General features: G+C 45.9%; 1 protein-coding gene across 12 annotated transcripts; it reads right to left on the bottom strand.

The window, feature by feature from the left end:
• Window positions 1–998: 998 nt before the first annotated feature.
• Window positions 999–14,808, bottom strand: LOC145541600 (large ribosomal subunit protein uL24). 12 transcript variants are annotated; one of them, XM_081578385.1, is made up of 6 exons: window positions 8,173–8,501; window positions 7,701–7,954; window positions 6,303–6,527; window positions 6,016–6,228; window positions 5,715–5,922; window positions 999–5,076 (listed from the first exon to the last, which is right to left on the bottom strand). In XM_081578385.1, exons 5-6 carry the CDS (start codon window positions 5,746–5,748, stop codon window positions 3,824–3,826), a joined length of 1,287 nt encoding a protein of 428 aa, XP_081434511.1. In that variant the 5' UTR covers window positions 5,749–5,922; window positions 6,016–6,228; window positions 6,303–6,527; window positions 7,701–7,954; window positions 8,173–8,501; the 3' UTR covers window positions 999–3,823. The 12 variants fall into 12 exon arrangements, with proteins under 12 accessions (XP_081434511.1, XP_081434513.1, XP_081434512.1 ...); XM_081578387.1 differs by having other exon boundaries at window positions 5,715–5,899; XM_081578386.1 differs by having other exon boundaries at window positions 6,323–6,527.
• Window positions 14,809–19,608: the final 4,800 nt, after the last annotated feature.

Genomic DNA, 19,608 nt, shown 5'->3' with positions numbered 1-19,608 from the left:
GCCCTGATTGCATGACAAGTCTGACCTGCTTCCATCCCACCACAGTTGCACCAGGGTACAGCTGCTTGTTTTCCGTCCACCATTAACCTCTGCTCCTTTCCTATTGGTTGCTCTTCTCATTATTAACTTGCAAGCGCTCCTTTAAAAATTAGGTACTGTAGACAAAGAATGTCCCCTGCCATATCGGTAAACAAAGGATGCCGTGGCCATCACGTCATCAGCCACTGCAGCCGCCCACGACTGTGCACCCTGAGATTTAGGATGGAGAAAAACAGGATACTGGTTCCTAGTTAAGATGCGTATCAAGAGAATAATTTCAATAAGCCCAGACTCTTGAATCTTCCTATACACAGAAAAGTGCTAAGTCCATTAATTTGAGAGATCTGTTTTTTCTCTAATTGACACTAATCTTTTGATGTTCAACTACCTTTATTTATTTTTTTGTGGTTTCTTTTTTTGCAAAAACTCCTTTATATCCTGGCTCCTCCCTCACCTCTTTGGAACAGTCCCTCAGAGTTTTAAGGGAGACTGTATCCAGGGGCTTAAGTCCTCAGTAAGTCTGCTCAATAAAAACATAATTCTTGACTTTTAGGTCATGTGTTTTTTTCTTCAGTTGACAGTACCTTATGTCTGTTTTAGGTGTTGCAAATGTTTTCTCCCAGCCTGTCATTTACCTTTTCTAAATTTTTAAAAGGCATTATTTTTCATAGATATTTAAAATTTTTATGTAACCAAGTATATTAACCTTTTCTTACATGGGTTTCTCCATCCCAAGATCACAAAAATCTCCTATTTCTTTTCCCCAATAGTTTTAGTTTTGTTTTTTATGTTTAGGGATCAGACTTTTATTTTTTTCCAGTTGGGACAGTTCTATGATCCAGCACCACTATTTTTTTTTTAATTGAGGTATAACTGATCAGCAATACAGCAAAACTGAATAATACAATCCCTCCCACAGATGTGAAATGTCTTTTATCATAAATTCCTAGATACATGGGTCTGTTTCTGGCCTTTATTCACATTGACTTCATTTGCCTTTCTTTAGCCATCAACCATAGAAATGTGTATGCAAACAATCTGAATGGCCCAGATGGTGGACTAGTGTCGACTGCAGGCCTGGACTGTCTCCTGCGGGTTACCACTTGGTCGTTGGCTGCCATGCGAAAAATGTGGGAGGCCAGATCTTCTAAATTTTCAAGAAGTGCTAGATATCCAGATTTTTATGTGAAATCTGCTTTAAAAGTGATGGCAATTAACTTTTAAATTTAAAAGACATTATATGGACAAAACATATTTGCAAACTGAAAGTAACTTTTTATGCTCCAGATGCTGAAATGTGATAACACAGAGGAAGGCTGGGCTGGGTCTAGGTGTCCCCCTCCAGGTCCTTCCACTGTAAACACTAGGGAGCAGAAGATGAAGGCTGAGGCGGCAGCTCCAGAAACCTCCGTTATTTGCAGCCACCCCCTGGGAAAGACAGCAGCATAGTGCCTCCTTTGACCTCTTACCCACAGGAGCTGATGGTATGGTTTCTGGTTTGCTCAGACATCAGGAAGTGATGGTAGGTCAGCGGGGGTGGGGGTGGGGGGACAGGGGGCAACATCAGTCAAGTTGGGCCTCCCAGGCCCTGCTCGGCTTAGTGATACAGGAAGGGGACGTGAGGTGCTGGCCAAGGAAGCCAAGATTCTGGTCCTCCAAGACAAGCTGGAGAGTGACATCACCTCCTGTCTAATAATAGTGCAGATTTCCTGGATGTCCAGCTTAACACTGTTTAATCAGCAAAGGAATGGCAACAGTGATCTCCAACTCTCACGATGAGGGTAAGATCTGAAGGTAGCAAGGACAACTCACATCTTAGAACTTCGCAAGTGTTATCTCACTGTCTTTCACAACCACCCTGTGAGGCAGGCATCATCACGAGACTTCTCTTGGCCCAAGGGGAAACCAAAGTTGGGGGCAATCAGAATTATTTTTTGGCAGTGCCAAGGCACATGTGGGTTTTACTCCCCTGATCAGGGATCAAACCTGTGCCCCTTGTACTGGAAGCGCAGAGTCTTAACCACTGGACCACCAGGGAAGTCCCCCAGAATGGTTTGAGATGGTTCTGGGATATGCAGGAAGAATGAACTGGAGAGTCAGAAACTGCAGGCCCCTTCTCCTTCCCTGCGTCCATGTCTGTAGAATCATTTATTCACTCAACAAACTCTTACTCAACACCTCCGATGGGCTGGGTCCTCTTCCAGGCCTTGAGAATACACCCGTGCAGAGATCCTGGGCATTACCCTTCCCTTTCCTCTGAACTATGACCCAGACTGGCCTTTGCTCTATTCTTCTCTGGCTGAAGCAGTGACCTCAGGCCAACTTTTGCATTTTGCTCCAGAGTCTGTAGTTGTTTCCCGGTTATTGGTCACTTCCTGGAATGTATGACCATTCCAGGACTACACCACAGCATGCTGTGCTTGAGGCACAGAACACTGGCAGGCTCAGACCCAAACCCCAGCCATGCCTTAATTTTGACCTATTTTTAAAACAGGTTTCAGGCAGGTCAATCCCTGTGGATGCCATTCTGAGAGCACGGTGGGTACATCAGGTTTCTCTTAAAGCAGGAAACAAAGCTCAGCTGGTGGGGCAGCCAGTCTCTGGGGCACTTGAGATCAACCTCTTTTCTTCTCATTATTTGTCCTTCATCTACATCTTTTTCTCTGATGTCCCCATCTTTTGGGTTCTGTGCCTGAGGAGCAGGAACAGATACTCGATACATGCAGGGCAGTCCTACCAGCTCTACAGGGCTCAGACCCCATCAGTTTATGTTCTGCAAGCAAACATCCTCTTCCACTGTCTGTAGTTGGTAGAACTGTGTGCATGCTCAGTTGCTAAGCCGTGTCAGACTTTTGCAACCCTATGGACTGCAGTCTGCCATGCTCCTCTGTCCATGGGATTTCCCAGGCAAGAATACTGGAGCGAGTTGCCATTTCCACCTCCAGGGGATCTTCCTGACCCAGGGATCAAATCTGAATCTCCTGCATTGGCAAGCAGGTTCATTACCCCTGAGCCAACTGTAGTACAACTGCAGTTGCCCCCCACCAAAGATATGTCCAAGTCCAAACCCCGAGTAACCATGAATGTGAACTTACTTAGAAACAGGGTCTTTGCAGATGAAATTAAGGTAAGTATCTTGAGATGAGATCATTAATTAGTCTGGGCCCTAAATCCAACTACATTTGGTGTCCAACGGGGTCCTTGTAAGAGACAGAAAAGGACCACACACACAGACCAAGGAGAAAAGGTCAGGTGAAGACAAGGCAGAGGCTGGATCTGTGCTACTGAGCCCAGGATGCCAAGAATTGCTGACAGCCACTAGAGAAAGGAGAAAGGCCTGGAATGGATTCTTTCTTGGAGCCTCCAGAAGGAATGAACCCTGCCAACACCCTGATTTCAGACCTCTGGCCTCTAGGACTAAGAAGAAAGTTTTTTTTTTTTAATCTTTTTTTTTAAATTTTGGCTGTGTCCTCAGCATGCAGGATCCTAGTTCCCCAACCAAGGATCAAACCTGCTTCCCCTGAATTGAGAGCTCACAGTCTCAACCATGGACTGCCAGGGAAGTCCCCAAAGTTCTGCTGTTTTAAGCCTCCAGGTTTGTGGGAATTTGTTAGGGCAGGTGAGATCAGAGACTGGAGCCGCCTCCCCCTCTGACCCAGGACTACCAAAAACAGCGTTCTTGAGAGTGGCCTTCACTCCTTTCATCTGGGGTCTTGGCTACAGCTCTCAGGTGGCTTTACAGCACCCAGAGGCACTAAGCGTCCACCCAGCAGACGTCTATTCACTAGGAGAAGAGACCTGAGGCTGCCTGGGAGGTGCTGGGCTCCGAGGCTTTGAAAGGTATGGGATCAACGTCCTCGTCCATGTCAGACCGGTCTGCTCCAACCTCAGCCCTCTCTTCCTGCCTGACCCAGAGGCTGCTTTCCAGCTGTTCTTCGGCAATTTCTAGCTCCTCCTCTGTGTGTAAAACAGCCACAGTTTCCCGGGGCAAGTGTGAGGAATAGAGTCCAAATTTGGCTTTACAACCAAACATTGCCTCGTATGGACTCTGCTGCAAGGAACCATCAAAGGCCTGATTCCTCACCATCTGCATGAATCGCAGGCCTTCAGTCCAATGACGGGAGTGGTTACTCTGCATCCAGGCACTCAGCATGGTCTTGACATCATGGCTTGCTCGCTCCAGGAAGCCCTGGCCTTGGCCAGGGTGGGACTTACCAAGGACAATCTTTAGGTCTGGCCATACCTTGTTGAGTTCATTAACAACCTGGTTTGTGAACTCCATGCTGCTATCAGATTCTAACACGCTGGGTGGACCAAGAATTGTGAAAATATCCAACAGGACACTGACTACCTCATGGGCCTGCTTGGCTTTTAATGGCCGTAAAATAATGAACTTGGTTAAATGGTCCTGGTAATACAAAATGAACTTGAACTCCCCATCAGCATTTGACTGCATATCAAGGATTTCAACTTGGCATCTGGAGTCATTGTCCTTACATGGCATGGGCTTGGGTGCAAGGCCTCTCTTGGGTACTGGGTTCTTCTGGTGGCACTGTTTACACAGAGTCAGATATAAGACAATGACTTCTTTGGTGACATTCCCATATTTGCCTTGCAGCTCCTTGAGCATGCGTGTCCGCCCGCCATGGCCAATATTGAGATGTGTGTCATGAAGGATGTCAAACAGCTCTTCCTTGTGTACGTAATACCGTATTCGATCTCGTTCTCTGTGAGTAGCCTCTATGAGTTTCTCTGTGCCTTCTACAGAAATCACATCATATTTTGCTGCACGGCGATAATCACGTGATGACTTCTTCCCCTTCTCCTTAGCTTCTTTGACTTCCTTGATTGTTTGCAAGTACTTTTCTTTGGAAAATACCTTGCTGTTGTAACTTTTGCTTTCTACCAACTTGGTCACGCTGGTGAGAAACTTTTCTCTCATGGTACTTATCTCCGTTTCTGTTTCACTTGGATTTGAAATACCAGGGGGATCATTTCCAGCTCTCTGTGGTGTCATGGAGAATTGTAAGAAGTCACCTAGAGAGATGGAGAAAGAAGCGAACAAAGTTGAATTTGATGATATGCCACCTGGAAGACTTTCCCGCCAAAATTCCTCATAATTCTTTCATCTGATTTTTGAAGATATGGAAGAAAGATACTAGAGTGCTGGTATAAAGCAGTAACAGAATAACAATACCCAGAAAGCCCACTAGGGCCATTCAAAACAAGAGCATGTCAACAGAATTTTATTTATTTTTAAAAAATTCAATGTATTTTATTTCTGCTGCATCTTAGTTGCTGCATGCAGGATCTTTAATAGTGGCAAATAGGATCTAGTTCCCTGACCAGGGATTGAACCTAGACTCCCCTATATTGGAAGTACAGAGTCTTGGCCACCAGATCACCAGGGAAGTCCCAACAGAACTTTAAATCTGCAAGATATATACGCAAACATATAGTAATTTTAGAAAAACTTTTTTCTTTAAATTTTTGTCTGCAGGTCACAGTTTACAGGGGATCTTAGTTCTCTGATCAGGGATGGAAACTGGACCCCCTGCAGTAGAAGCACAAAGTCCTAACCACTGGAACTCCAGGGAAGTCCCGGGATTTTTTTAAATGATGACTTTTCCCTGTCAGTTGTACACATGGTTAGTAAATGAAGACTGAGTCCTTACCCTGAGGGACCAAGTTCTCGTAACTGTTCAGCATTATGCCTCTGCTGCAGTCCTTCTGAGGGCTTCCTAATACTTCCAGTCTTTGGTCAGATCCTCAAATGTTGCTGCCTCCCCAAACAACATCATCTACTGCCACAGGGATTGCTGTGCCTTGAGGCCTGAGCTGAGGAGCAGCTGCAGCAGAACTGGGGAAGAGACCATGGAGGTTCTGGGAAAAAAGGCATGCTCACATGCATGACTGAATGTGAGCATGTGACTATCACACAGAAGAAAAGATAACAGGGTAGAGGAAAGGTCTCACATTCAGTAAGACGAATCCAGCTTCACAGTGAGGAAGAGGGGTTTTGTCCTCTTGCGGGGGCTGCAGGCCTGGCCTGTCTTGATACTGCCTGAGCTGGAGCCCACATATTTTTTTTCCAGAATGAAGCAGAGTGTCCAGCTGAACTTGAGCACGCCAAGGTTGGGAGACACTTCCAGGTACAGGTTTGATGGTTCTGAATAGAGGCAGCAGGGCCTGTTTTCAAAAATGGACAAATTACACCTGGGGATAGAGGGTTGTATCAGGAGATTATCATGCCAAAGAGATACCCCAAATGGGATCCACATGCCACCAAGACTGGAGAATTCCTCCGGAAGAGAACTTGATACTCGGGTGTCTAAACAGAGGTTCCTTAGGACAACTCCAGGATATAGGATGTGATGAGGCCAGGGGAAGCCTTCATATGATGATCATAGGAATTCCAACAATCTTACGAAAACAAGATCCCCGAGATGCCAGCCATCAATTGAAAAGTTGAGGGCCAGGGCAGAATCCTAAGAAGCAGAGAAAGATGGAAACATTTAAAAGCCCTGAGCAAGAGTTTCAGTTAGGCAAAGCTTGATTCCAGGTTCTGCATGTCCTCCACTAAAGAGACTTCGGATTTCCTTGCTTGGCATCATCAGTTAAATATGTGACATTCCTGATTCTTAAGACACTTCTGACATTGAAACTGCTGACTTAATGACAATTTTCTTTTCACAGGGAAAACAGAGACCCTACATTAAATGAACACATCCAGATTTTTAAAATGTGAAAAATATGCATTTTAGAATCAAAGAAACAGAATGTTTGTAAAATACTCTTTAAGCCTGAGCTCCACATTCTCAATGCAAACGGACATTTTAATGGCTCTGAAAAGTCCTTCAGTTAAAAAAACAAAAGGTTTCATTTAGTTCCACATAATCACTGACATGGGGCTTTGCTTCCCAAGGATTCTGTATTATCATCCTACAGTCCTTAGAAGACACTTGAAACCACAAGATGGTCAATGCAAACCAGGAAGAACTTCTAGACTACTCGCTGAAACCAGCATCTCTCAGAAACTGGCTGCTCTGGCTGCTATTTGAGGCCCTCAGGGAATTACACAGGAAGGAAAAGTCTCATCTCCATCCTATAAAAGAATGAAGACAGGCTGGAAATAATTTATAATCAAAAGATGGAAAAATCTCAGTCTTTAACATGCGAAATGGTCCTTACCCAATCCCATGAAATTCTACAGCCCAAGAGTCACATTTGGCTAATAGACATATTTCGGTTAGCCTACCCAGTGTTTGTTTTTTTTAAATTGGATGAGTTACCTATATTTACAGACTGGGGAGTTCATCTAAAAATCTAGATTTCTAGCTTTCTTGAAAAAATGGGACGATCTGGTCACACCGGGAGCTGTTTGGCTTGGCAACACCTGTCTTGAGTGGAGAGGCAGTAGCTCCTTTTGGACAGTCCACACTCTCTGGCTTCCCACAGTCTCTAAGCCAGCTACTAACTTTGTCACCTTAACTGCCCACCCCTGTAGTTAACTGAGTTTTCAACACCAGTTCTAAAGCAGAATGAAAAAAATGAGGCCCCAAAGAAAGGCGGCCAGCTTCCTGGTGTGATCTGTTCTGGTCGGGTAACTGACAAATGAGCTTGTTCACATAAAACTGGAAAGATCCTCTTTCCTCACTCACCTGTGAGTCTTTGCTTTGGCTGCCCCCGACCTGGAATGTTCTTCCACTGATCTTCCAAATCACACCCGGCTCAGGTCAGCATTCTTCCTGATGCACTCTGATTGCCACCTGTCTGTCCCTCCTCTGAACAGCCAGCACCACTCACTGGAGCGCTTTGCCTTTTTAGTCAACTGGTTCAGGTGTACACAACTTAGAAGACAGAGGCTGGGGCTTCTATCTCGCTGTATCCCCTCAGAGGGCCCACGAATACAGAGCTGACACAAAAGATGTTCAAAGAATATGTCAAACAGTAGAGAGACAGTGCAGAGGTATGGTTGAGTCTAGGCTTGGGAAGTGGATTTCTGACTTATCACTTATTGAATACGCGGAGCAAAGTTATTGAGGCTTCAGCTTCCACAACAATAGAATGGGGAGAATGCTAGTCTACATCACTACAATTGTGATAATGCAGGTAAAGCACAGTGCCCCGCACCTTAAACAAAACAACTTCCCGCTTATTCCTGAAGACCTGGCTCGGGCATTAGGTCCTTTGTGCGGTCCTGCGTCCCAATGTCTCCGCAACACCTCGCCCCGTTCGTTGCCCGCAGGTTCGTCTCGGCAATCGGGATCCGCCTACTCCCCCGATTGAATGAAAGAGCCAGGCCGGGGGAGGAGAGACCGATCTAGGGATTTTTGAGAGAGGGAGGCCCGGAAGAAGAAAGAGATGAACCAGGAGCACAGGGTCGCGAGCCGCCCCAGCCCCATCCCGCTCCACTGGCGCCGTCCGGACCCCTCCCGCCCACGAGCGCCAGCGGCTCCGGCGGACTGACGCGCCGGAAACGGCTCCCCGCCGACCGGAAGCCCCGCCCCTCCCGAGGGAGCGCTCAAAGATACAGTGGCGGGCCATAGTCTCGGTTGAGACACGGTCAGGTTCCTGAGGTGAAATCTGGGGACGGTCGAGGTGCGACCTTGGCTAAGGCAAACACCGACTTGGGTATTGGTCATCTATTTCCCTACGTTGTTGTTAAGGCTCCAAGATAAATAAATGCTCGCCTCCAGCACGGAAAGTACGTTTATATGCTTAGTCTAAAGTGAGGAAGGGTGGCGGCACAAGTGTTGCCAACAACTAATCCTGCACTGCATCACTTCCTCCTCTCGGAGAAACTGCTTTTTAGGTGAGTACTTTTTGCTTCAGATTTTAAGCTAAAGATTTCTTTTGGCCTGACACCACTCACTCAACATCAGTGCAGAAAAAAAGGTGGTAAAAGGAGCCCTCGGGTATTTCGTTGCATCACTAAAGTGCTGCTTCCCGCTATTAAAAAAAACAAAATCACTATATTAGTCCAATATTATTAGATGCTCAAAGTTGGTTAAAAAGCCAGCTTTTTCCAAACGGTACTTAGTGGAATCAAGCCACATGATAAGGATGGTATGACCCTAGACAGCTAACATCACCAGAAATTCCTTGAAAACTAACTAGGCTTTGTCCCAAAGCACCACACATAAAGACTCTTCATTTTAACAGTTTTTAATGCAAGCTGTAGACAAGATGACTTTATTCCTGCATCTTCTCAATTGTTTCTTCCTTATATTTGCCCTTTTCTTTTCCTACTTGGCGAGATTTGGCTTTACGTTCGAGGATCTTTTTGCGGTCTTTGTCCAGTTTTAGTCTGGTGATAACCACCTGCAGACAAATGAGAAAAAAAAAATTTCTAAGCTTTAAACAATCACTAATATAGAACACATGGGAATGTCCAACATTCAGTCCCCCACTTGTGGGATTGCTTAAGTGCTAGAAATGATTCTTTACCCCCAAACAAACCTGACTTAAATGTTCACTAATGCTCAGCCACAAAGGAAAAGGCAGTGTGGCAGTGGTGGTTCTTCTCACATCTGTGACAATAATCAGCTGCTTCTACTGCAATATATTTCAACAATTCCACTCCTCTCACCCCAGTTTTATAAGCTAAGTCATACAGTTTTATTTCCACAGTATCTTTAGTCCCGTAAGTTTGGAAATTAAATGCAGCCTTCACATGTTTCTCCCTGGTGGCTCAGAGGTTAAAGCGTCTGCCTCCAATGCGGGAGACCTGGGTTCGATCCCTGGGTCCGGAAGATCCCCTGGAGAAGGAAATGGCAAACCACTCCAGTATTCTTGCCTGGAGAATCCCATGGACGGAGGAGCCTGGTAGGCTATAGTCCACGGGGTCGCAAAGAGTCGGACACGACTGAGCGACTTCCCTTTCCCTTTCACATGTTTCAACCAGCAAAACTTTTAGGAAATCATAGAACAGACCTTATTCCAACAGATTTGTCACTAAAGGTATCCAGATTATGACAGATTTTAGTGTTAGGAAGGAAGAAGATAGCAGTGAACAAGGTCTGGGGATTCAGCATAGTGACCAAAGGACAATCTCCACTACCATGGAGGTTATATTTAATGAGATGAAATGCTGGAGGTCCCATCACTTCATGGCAAATAGATGGGGAAACAGTGGCTGACTTTATTTTTCTGGGCTCCAAAATCACTGCAGATGCTGATTGCAGCCATGAAATTAAAAGACGCTTACTCCTTGGAAGGAAAGTTATGACCAGCCTAGACAGCATATTAAAAAGCAGGGACATCACTTTGTCAACAAAGGTCCATCTAGTCAAGGCTATGGTTTTCCCAGTGGTCATGTATGGATGTGAGAGTTGGACTATAAAGAAAGCTGAGCGCCGAAGAATTGATGCTTTTGAACTGTGGTGTTGGAGAAGACTCTTGAGAGTCCCTTGGACTGCAAGGAGATCTAACTAGTCCATCCTAAAGGAGATCAGTCCTGGGTGTTCATTGGAAGGACTGATGTTGAAGCTGAAACTCCAATACTTTGGCCACCTGATGTGAAGAGCTGACTCATTTGAAAAGACCCTGATGCTGGGAAAGATTTGAGGGCAGGAGAAGGGGACGAGAGGATGAGATGGTTGGATGGCCATCACCGACTCAATGGACATGGGTTTGGGTGGACTCCGGGAGTTGGTGAAGAACAGGGAGGCCTGGCGTGCTGCGGTTCATGGGGTCGCAAAGAGTCGGACACAACTGAGCTACTGAACTGAATGCTGGAGGAAAGGGGTTAAATTGTTATCAATGTCAGGCAGGCCCCAAGTGAAGGGGCCTGAGGAGAAGGCAGGAGGGTTTCAAAGAGAACAGCAAACATTCAAGTCCAGAGGCAGGAGAACTTCCAAGTTTAACAGGTGTTTCTCAGGTCTGAGTGTGTCTGAAGGGCTTGTTAAAATAGACCCCTTGTTCCCACCCCCAAATTCTGCTTCAGTAGACCTGGGAATAGAATATACAATTCTGTGAAGCTGCCAGGTGGATGCTGTCAACCAGCACACAGAGTAGCATAGTTACAGGAACAGCAAAGAGGCCAGCAGACTAGAACATGGAGAGTGAAATCATCAAGTAGCTGCTGAGTGAAGTAGCTGCGCTAGGTCTTAGTTGTGGCGTGTGGTATCTAGTTCCCTAACCAGGGAACGAACTCGTGCCCCCTGCACTGGAAGCACAGACTCTTAGCCACTGGATCACCAGGGAAGTCCCTGGAGATGACCCTTGTAGGCCACTCTGATGGTAACAAGCAGACAGGATTCTGGATATAATGTGACAGCGGTCAACAATCAATAATGACATGCTGGCCTAAGCAGTTGAGAAGGACAGAGCTGTCACACACAGTATTGGTAGCAGACTACCAAGAGCAAGAGGGTTCAAGAATAAAACAAGCCAGTAGTTTAAACATGTTGGGTTTGAGATATTGATTAGATATCCAAGTTGAAATGCAAAATTGTCAACTGGATATTGAGGTGTGTTTGGAATAAGAGATGAAGGTAAGTCAAAGAGGGAGATCAACGGTATCAAAAGCTGCATTATGTTCAGAAAACACTAAGAATCAGTCACTGTATTGGTGACCTTGACAGTGGCTGATCCAGGCCTGGGGCAAAACTAAGATTGTAGTAGAGTGGGAAAGCCCTTGCTCTTAGGAGATGCACTCTGTCATGATGCTTGTAATCCATTGGAGGGGTAGGGAAGAAGGGAAAGAAAATGGTAGCTGTGAATTCTAGGTGAAAGATAATGCAACAGATGTATTAGTCTTTCAACTTTTGTGTAGGCTGAAGATTAGATTTATGGTGCCAACTCAAGATCTTAAAAAACCAACACCTCAGTATTTGAACAGGCACCAAGTGCATTTACTACCTTTTAAGAGACAGCAGTATTGGAGAATTCACACTGAAGTCAAGGACAGGAGAATTAGACCGTGTCTTCTATCAATGAACCTAGTCTCTGAGCTCTAGATCTGCAAAGGCTTAAGACCTACTTTCCTTACAGCTTACTCAATTCTGTTTAATACACAGGGTATGGCCTCCGTAGCATCTAAAAATTACCCTATTTCCTAGATTTTAAGATCTATTCATTGTTAGACTGATCAGTCAGCTTACCAATACTTTTTAAGGAAAAGGTACATTACATATACATACATACAGGATAACTGTTACAGACACCTTGATTTCAGAAAAAGTACTGGCTTTAAGATTTCCAGAACACCAAAAATCTATTTTTGTAAACAAGCAGTCACATTTGTCAGCGATTGCTATAATTTCTTTCCCCTATCTCAAGCATTCTCAAAAACACCCACCTTGCTGGGGTGAATGCCCACATGGACAGTTGTGCCATTAGCCTTCTCCCGCTGCACTCGTTCAATGTAGATGACGTATTTCTTCCTGTAAACCTGGACTACTTTGCCAATTTGCTGCCCTTTGTAGTGCCCTCGTACAACCTAAATGCAAATTCAAAAGTAACATATATGCAGATAAAGGAACATTAAACTTGTAAACCAGTGAATCTATGAACCAGGTAAACCTCATTCTCCCTATCAAATACATATACAGGACCTTCCAATTTTGAAAGACCTAATGGTCAATGGAAATGTGCCAGTAATTCTCTCTCTGGCTTCAACTAACCTGCAAGTAAACTATGCCCCATATAAATCTACAGTGATGGACAGTGCATCTCTACAACTGATGGGCCACCAGCAGTGGTGGGCTTGTTTCAGGGTTAAAAATGAGCAACAAGCCCACCTTGTTTTTTTGTACTACGTTGACAAGGAAATTGTCACTTCAAAGGGAACAGGCCACAAATATTCACAACCTACTAAAAGGTCCAACCAAGTGCCAGAGCATGGGCAGCAGCTAATGCTTCAGGAACAGGCCAATTCTCTCCCAAAGGTTAACGAACATCACATCATTCTCTCCCTTCGAGTTCCAATGATCCTCAGCCAGCCAGTGTTTCTGAATAGATGCTTCTTCCCAATCACAGACTTTCTCAGATTAAAATATCTTGGAAGCAGAAGATGGCCTCTCAAATCTACCAGCAATTTTAACACCAGCACAGGAGCAAAAAACGGCTGTTCACCTCATGAAAAGTTGGTAACATGGAAGCTGCTTAAGAGATGGCTTGAAATCTTTTATTAATCACTAGCTGCAGGTTACAGCTAGAATTTATGGAAGCTTTCACTTAACCCGTGCCCCCTGCATTAGGAGTGCAGTCTTAACACCCAGACTGCTAGTTCCCCTGGAACTTGTGTATCTGAACTTTGATTTAGACACGGAAGTTGTTTACTGGTTCTCAAATGCCTCTCTAACGACCAAACATACCCAGAAAAAGATAATCCCAAGCCAATGTTCTGGTTCCAAACCAGCTTTCTTCTGTTTTATCACGACTGCATCTTATGCTTGGGACAACAGATTTTCACCAAAGAGTAACGGTGAAAAAAGCAGTTTACGTTTCAACCCACCGTCTGTTAATCAAGTACAGGATATTTGACAAGATGACCTGAACACAGGCACATTACCTGAACTTCATCATCCTTTCGGATGGGCATGGATCGAACGTTGTACTTCTGTCTTAGCTCTTTAGAAAGAGGAGAAGACATAATTTTCCTGCGAATGTGGGAAGGCGCATTGAAATGCCTTTTTCGATTCTTGCTTCGGTCAGAAGTCACAAAGGGATTGAACTTCATTTTGGCTAAATAAAAAGTTAAAAGAGGTGTAAACCCTTAAAGGACCAAAATCTCACTCAGTTTACAAACAAGTATCTGCAACAATTTCATCTTGAAAGTTTACAATGCTCACAAAAGCTGTCATATTAACTTCATCAAAACCTGCTTGAGCTGAATTGCTTTACTGGGATTTTTTAAATTATTTAATTACAGAATAGAAGAATTTCCCACAGCCAACAGACCTATTGGAATTAATCTTTTTGTTTACACTCTCAAACTCCATGTGTTAATCGCTCAGTCGTGTCCGACTCTTTGCCACCCCACGGACTGTAGCCCGCCAGGCTCAGCTGTCCATGGAATTCTTCTAAGCAAGAACACTGGAGTGCCTAAACCAGCCATTCCCTTCTTCAGATCTTCCTGACCCTGGGGTCGAACCTGGTCTCCTGCATTGCAGGCGGATTCTTCACCGTCTGAGCCACCAGAGAAACCCAAACTCCATAATTATCGTGTAAGGAAGCTAAGACAGTGCTTGTATCTCTGTTTATTAGGGTAAAGGAGACTTGACAACTCAATTCAAACGTATTACCACGTTTTAGAAAAACCAATCAACGTTAATCTACGAAACGGAGCATGAACAGATTAAGTCTCCTCGCAAATGAATGAAATCAGGCCCTATATCCCGAACCTGGAAAACGCACAGAACTCGGGTCCAAAAAGTCTTCCAACGGGCGTGCGAGGCCTGAAAGTTTTACCAAGAAACTACCCGAGACGATCCTTTAGGAAACTACTCTGCTCAGACTAGACACCATCGCCACAGGCTCTCTCCCCTTCAGCTCCCGTTCCCAAGTCTCAAAATCCTCTTTCCTCCTCCTTCCTCCGGCCCGGCGGCCCTTGAGCTTAGGAGAAAAGCCAAGACCATCCTGGCCCCCCTCCCTGGCTGCTACTCGGCAGCCAGAACAGTACTGGGGCACTCCGGGTCGAAAACTATAGTGCCCGTGAACAGATGGTTGCGGATTATACCCTTTGTCCCGGGGAACTCTTACCCGCTGGAGCTACAGCGATGGCCACAGAAGGGAAAAGATCTGCAGGCTGCTTCCGGTTCTGTAAGTTTCCGCAAGATCTCGCGAGACCGATGTTTCTTGAGCAAGAGAGGCGCGGAATTTGAACGCGGAGAGGAAACTGGGAAGACGTCGATGACGAGTGCCGTCTCGTGGCTCGGAGGGGAACTGCGAGGGACTGCAAAACTTCTCCAGGTCCTGGAGCCTCTGGTGGGAGTCCTGGATTCTGCAGCCTCGTCCTCTGGGAACGGTAGTTCCCGGGCGAGTGGTGGGGGCTGTTCGGGGTCTTACTGTCCTGGAGGGTGTTGAGGAAGCGAGCGGCCCCAGGGACCTGTGTCCCTTCACTCCCTAACACTAGGCGGGAGGGTCCATTAACCAGGAAAAGGCGGGTCCTATATTTGACCGCCAGGTGGCGCTGGGGCTCCAGCTAGCTGGTCACCTCGGCTACCTGGACATCCCGGGCAAAGGCCGTGGGCCTTTCGAGTATTCGTGTCGCGTAACCAGCTCCAGCCCAGCGCGTGCTGCCACTTAAACACAGCCGAATGTGCGGACTCTTTCACGGGGCCCGCCAGAGATTCGGCTCCTGCCAGCGACGGGCCTTCGAGGACTTGGGCCGCGAGTCCGTCCCCCCAACCCCGGGAAAATAGGACTGAATTCGGGTTTCTAACGCGCTCCCAGGTGATGCCGGGGGTGCTGGTCCGAGACCACACCTTGAAGGAGCGCGGCGTGAGGAAGCCTCTTCACGCTGAGAGCTGTGCCCTTTTCCTCATTTTACCGCTTGCTTTCATTGAGTTCAGGATCTGATGGAAGCAGGGCTAAGGGGTGCGCTCCCTTGCAAAAGGATTGCAGTGCAGGGTGAACTCCCGCCGCGCGTCCGGCCGCGCACCTGGTAAGGGACCGGTTTCTGTTGAATGAATAAGACAGGTGTCATAGGAGGGGAAGACACGCGTTTCATGATGCTTAAGACTTAGTGAGCTTGCAGAGTCCTAGGGGCACTCACTGTATTTTTAACTCCTTTAATCCACCAAAGAGCCTTGTAATCCTGGTATTGTTATTCCATATCTTAGATGGGGACACTGAGCCACAGAGAAGTGAGAAGAGCTCCTTCAAGGTTATACAGAACCCATAGGTTATAGACAAACCCCTGCAGGCTGGTTCCCAGCTCCTTCTGATAATTCCCTAAGCGGGCCTGATTTGTAAGAACCCACTGGGTCATGTCAGAGTGAGAAATCATATCCTTGAGGGCCCACAGTGGAGTCAGTCAAGATTGTATGGTGTTTTTGTTTTTTTTTTTCGGCTACACCTGCTGCATGTGGGATCCTAGTTCCCTGACCAGGGATAGAACCTTCGCTCCCTGCAGTGGAAGCTCAGAGTCTTAACCACTGGACCACCAGGGAAGTCCCAAGAACATGTGCTTTCATGATTTGAAAATAGTTTTGTTCTTAAATATGCTGTGAAGATACAGTCCAGGATTTTATTTGTAATTCAAAAATTTAGGGAGAGCAGAATTCCTCTGCTGCAATTTTTTTCAACAAATGTTCATGGAACATCTTTTAAGGGGCCAGCCTAGAGTTGCACACTGGAGTCGCAAAATGAAATTAGTCAAAGTTTCTGCCTGCAGGAAGCTCACTGTCTAAGAGGAGAGATAAACAAGGCAATCAACCACCACAGAAGCTCAGAAAAGTGCTCACTGAGCCTAACTGCCCTTAGGTGCTTCTGTGCTTGGAGAACAGAAGAGGACTCTGGGGTCAGGGAAGAACTGGGGTGAAGTCACCCTTGACTGACTTTTGAAGAATGTTACAGTTAGCTCCTCCTGTTGATGTATGGCAGAAACCAACACAACATTGTAAAGTAATTACCCTCCAATTAAAAATAGATAAATTGAAAAAAAAAATTAGCTCCTGGAGGCAGTGGGAATAGCTTGAGGGAAGGTGTGGAGCATGAAGCCCATGACACAGTGTCTCCAGGAGCCAGGTCCTTGTGGCTGGCATGAGAGGCATTCAGACAGGAGCCCATGGGATTCTGGGGTTGAGCTGAGTTTGAGTTGCATGTGGATAGTCATGGGAGCCTCTGAAGGCTCCTGCCTTCCTACTTGCCTTCCTTTCTGGTCTCTTCTGTCTTACCCCCTTCTCTCTCTTCTTATCTTTTCTTCAGGTCTTGCCATCATCTTCCTCTCTTCCCACCAAGGTCTTCTCTGTTTCTTCAGCCTCCCCATCATTTTTCGCTGTCACCCAACTCTCTTGGACCTCTTCACCTCCTTCTCTCCATGCAACACAGTCCTCGTAATTAAACTTCAGCCCACCACATGGGAGCATCATCACTTTATACAGTATGAAGATGGATGGAAATTGTACCCACAGAGGGAGATGACTGCTAGCCTAGTTATAGTCTGTTTATCTTCGTAAGTGTCTGTTGGGTGTCATGGCTCCACCCCACTTAATCCTCTGGGCCACCTCGCCTGGCTGCCCTCTCTCTCCACATTGTTCTTACGTGAGTCCTTTTGTTGTTGTTGAGCCTTAACCGCTGGACTGCCAAGGAAGTCCCCACATGAGTCTTTTTTCTTTTTTTGAGAGCAGTTTATTTATTTATGGCTGTGCTGGGTCTCCATTGCTGCATATGGGCTTTTCCTAGTCGTGGCAAGTGGGGGCTACTCTTCCTTGCAGTGCACAGGCTTCTCACTATGTCAGCTTCTCTTGTTGAGAAGCACAGGCTCTAGGCACATGGTTTTCACTAATTATAGCTCTCAGGCTCAGTAGTTTTGGCACGTGGTCTTAGTTGCTCTGCTGCCTGTGGGATCTTCCTGGAGCAGGGATTGAACCCTTGTCCCCTGCATTGGCAAGTGGGTTCTTGACCATTGTGCCACCAGGAAGTCCCCCACATGAGTCCTTTTAAACTGACTCCTTAGGGTCATCCTGAGAATGGTCTTTGAGTAGCCCTAAGACACTAAAGCAGATATTATCCAGGTTTCATGCCTGAATCCCCAGACTAAACTTTTTTTCTGGACACCAGGCCATCATGTTTATCTGTTCACTGGTTCATTTGTGTATCCATTCACTTATGCATGCTTCAAATATTTATCCAGTTTTGACTCTTTGCTAACTGCTGTGCCAGACAGTTGTATGATCTTATCAAGATCAGTGAGATCTAGCCTCTCAAGGAGCAGGCCATCTAGAAGAAGGTGACAGACTTGTAATCAAGTGTCTAGGGAGGATGATGGGATGCGGGGGAGGGTGTGGGGTGGGACACAGTGGAGAAGCAGAGAATTCATTACATATCGTGTGATGTGGCAAAAAAAAAAAAAAAATGGTGGGACCCAGAGAAACACATAGGAACTTAGGAATGCTGACAATATTAAACTTTTTACCTTCCTTCCTGGGGTGCCTGTTAAGCCTAAGATGTCACACCTGGGACCAGACAAACCAGCCCCTCGGAGCCGGTCGCTGACACTCTGGAACCACAGAACAAGCAGTCTGGCAGCTCTCAAACCTTCTTGGGGCCCGCTCCTCACTCACCAGGCAACAGGTGTGTACACTGAAGATATCTTTAGCTTCTAATATAATTTTTCAATTTAATGTTTGAATAACCCATACATTTACTTGGCTCAGATAACCAAAAATGCCAAAGGTGAAGACAGAAGTTCCTTTCCCATTCCATCATTTTCTCATCCCCATCCACAACTGATCGCTCTTTCTAGTTTTTTTCAAATCTTCCCAGATGCTTTATGCACAAATAAGCAAATCGGAAAGTAAATTCTTTTTTTATTCTTTCAGCTGCGCCCCACGGCATGTGGGATCTTAGTTCCCTGACCAGGGATGGAACCTGGGCCCCCTGCATTGGGAGGGGGGAGTCCTAATCACTGGACAGCCAGGGGAGTGCCCTGGAAAGTAAATTCTTATTCCCCCACTTTCAACACAAATTGTATAATTGGACATCCAGCGTTCCACACCTTGCCTTTGCCCATTGGCCATCATTGGGTCTTGTAGACTTTCCGGATCGGTTCTCAGGTCCATCCTTGTTCATTTCACAGCTGCGTGATATTATCTGCATTGCTTGTAGGGTTTTCCCGATTCTTGGTTTTTAGGAACAATAGTGCAATTGTATAACATATGTTGATGCCCTAACATGCAAGCCTATCTGTCAGATACATTTCTAGAATTTCTGGGTGCAAGTGGACATTTTGATAATGTCAAATTTCCTTTCCTATTTTGTTTTTTAATATTTATTTGGCTGCACTGAATCTTAGTAGGACCATGAAGGATCTTTAGTCTTCGTTGAGGCATGTGGGAACTATTTCTCTGACTAAGGATCGAACCCAGGCCCCCTCCATTGGGAGTCTTAACCACTGAACCATCAGGGAAGTTTCCTTCCTAGGGGTTTTATCAATATACCTTCCTACTGACCCCACCTGGGCTTCCCAAGTGGCACAGTGGTAAAGAATCTGCCTGCCAATGCGGGAGACACAGGTTTGATCCCTGGGTGGGGAAGATCCCCTGAAGTAGGAAATGACAACCCACTCCAGTATTCTTGCCTGGAAAATTCCATGGACAGAGGAGTCTGGTGGGCTACCAGGATCGCAAAGAGTCAGACATGACGGAGCACGCACGCACACAAGCACACCAGCCTCACCTCTGTCCCTCAGCTTTGGCAACAGAGTGGGTTTTGAAACTTTCAGGGTTTGACAATTGAATAGGTGAAAATTGAGCCAAGCAGAATTGTAATTTGCATTCCTTTCACAAATGTGGCTGAGTAAATGTTTAAGAGCCATTTGAATCTGAGTTTTCGGACCATTTTTTCCATCTAAAATGAACAATCCTAGAAGTCCAAGCTCAGCACTTTCCACATGTA

Source organism: Giraffa tippelskirchi, chromosome 3 (genome assembly GCF_054371585.1).
Source record: "Giraffa tippelskirchi isolate mGirTip1 chromosome 3, T2T-mGirTip1v1.2.pri, whole genome shotgun sequence".
NCBI lineage: Eukaryota > Metazoa > Chordata > Mammalia > Artiodactyla > Giraffidae > Giraffa > Giraffa tippelskirchi.
The sequence above is the reverse complement of the archived record's forward strand: the minus strand, read 5'-3'. Positions and strand labels throughout refer to the sequence as shown.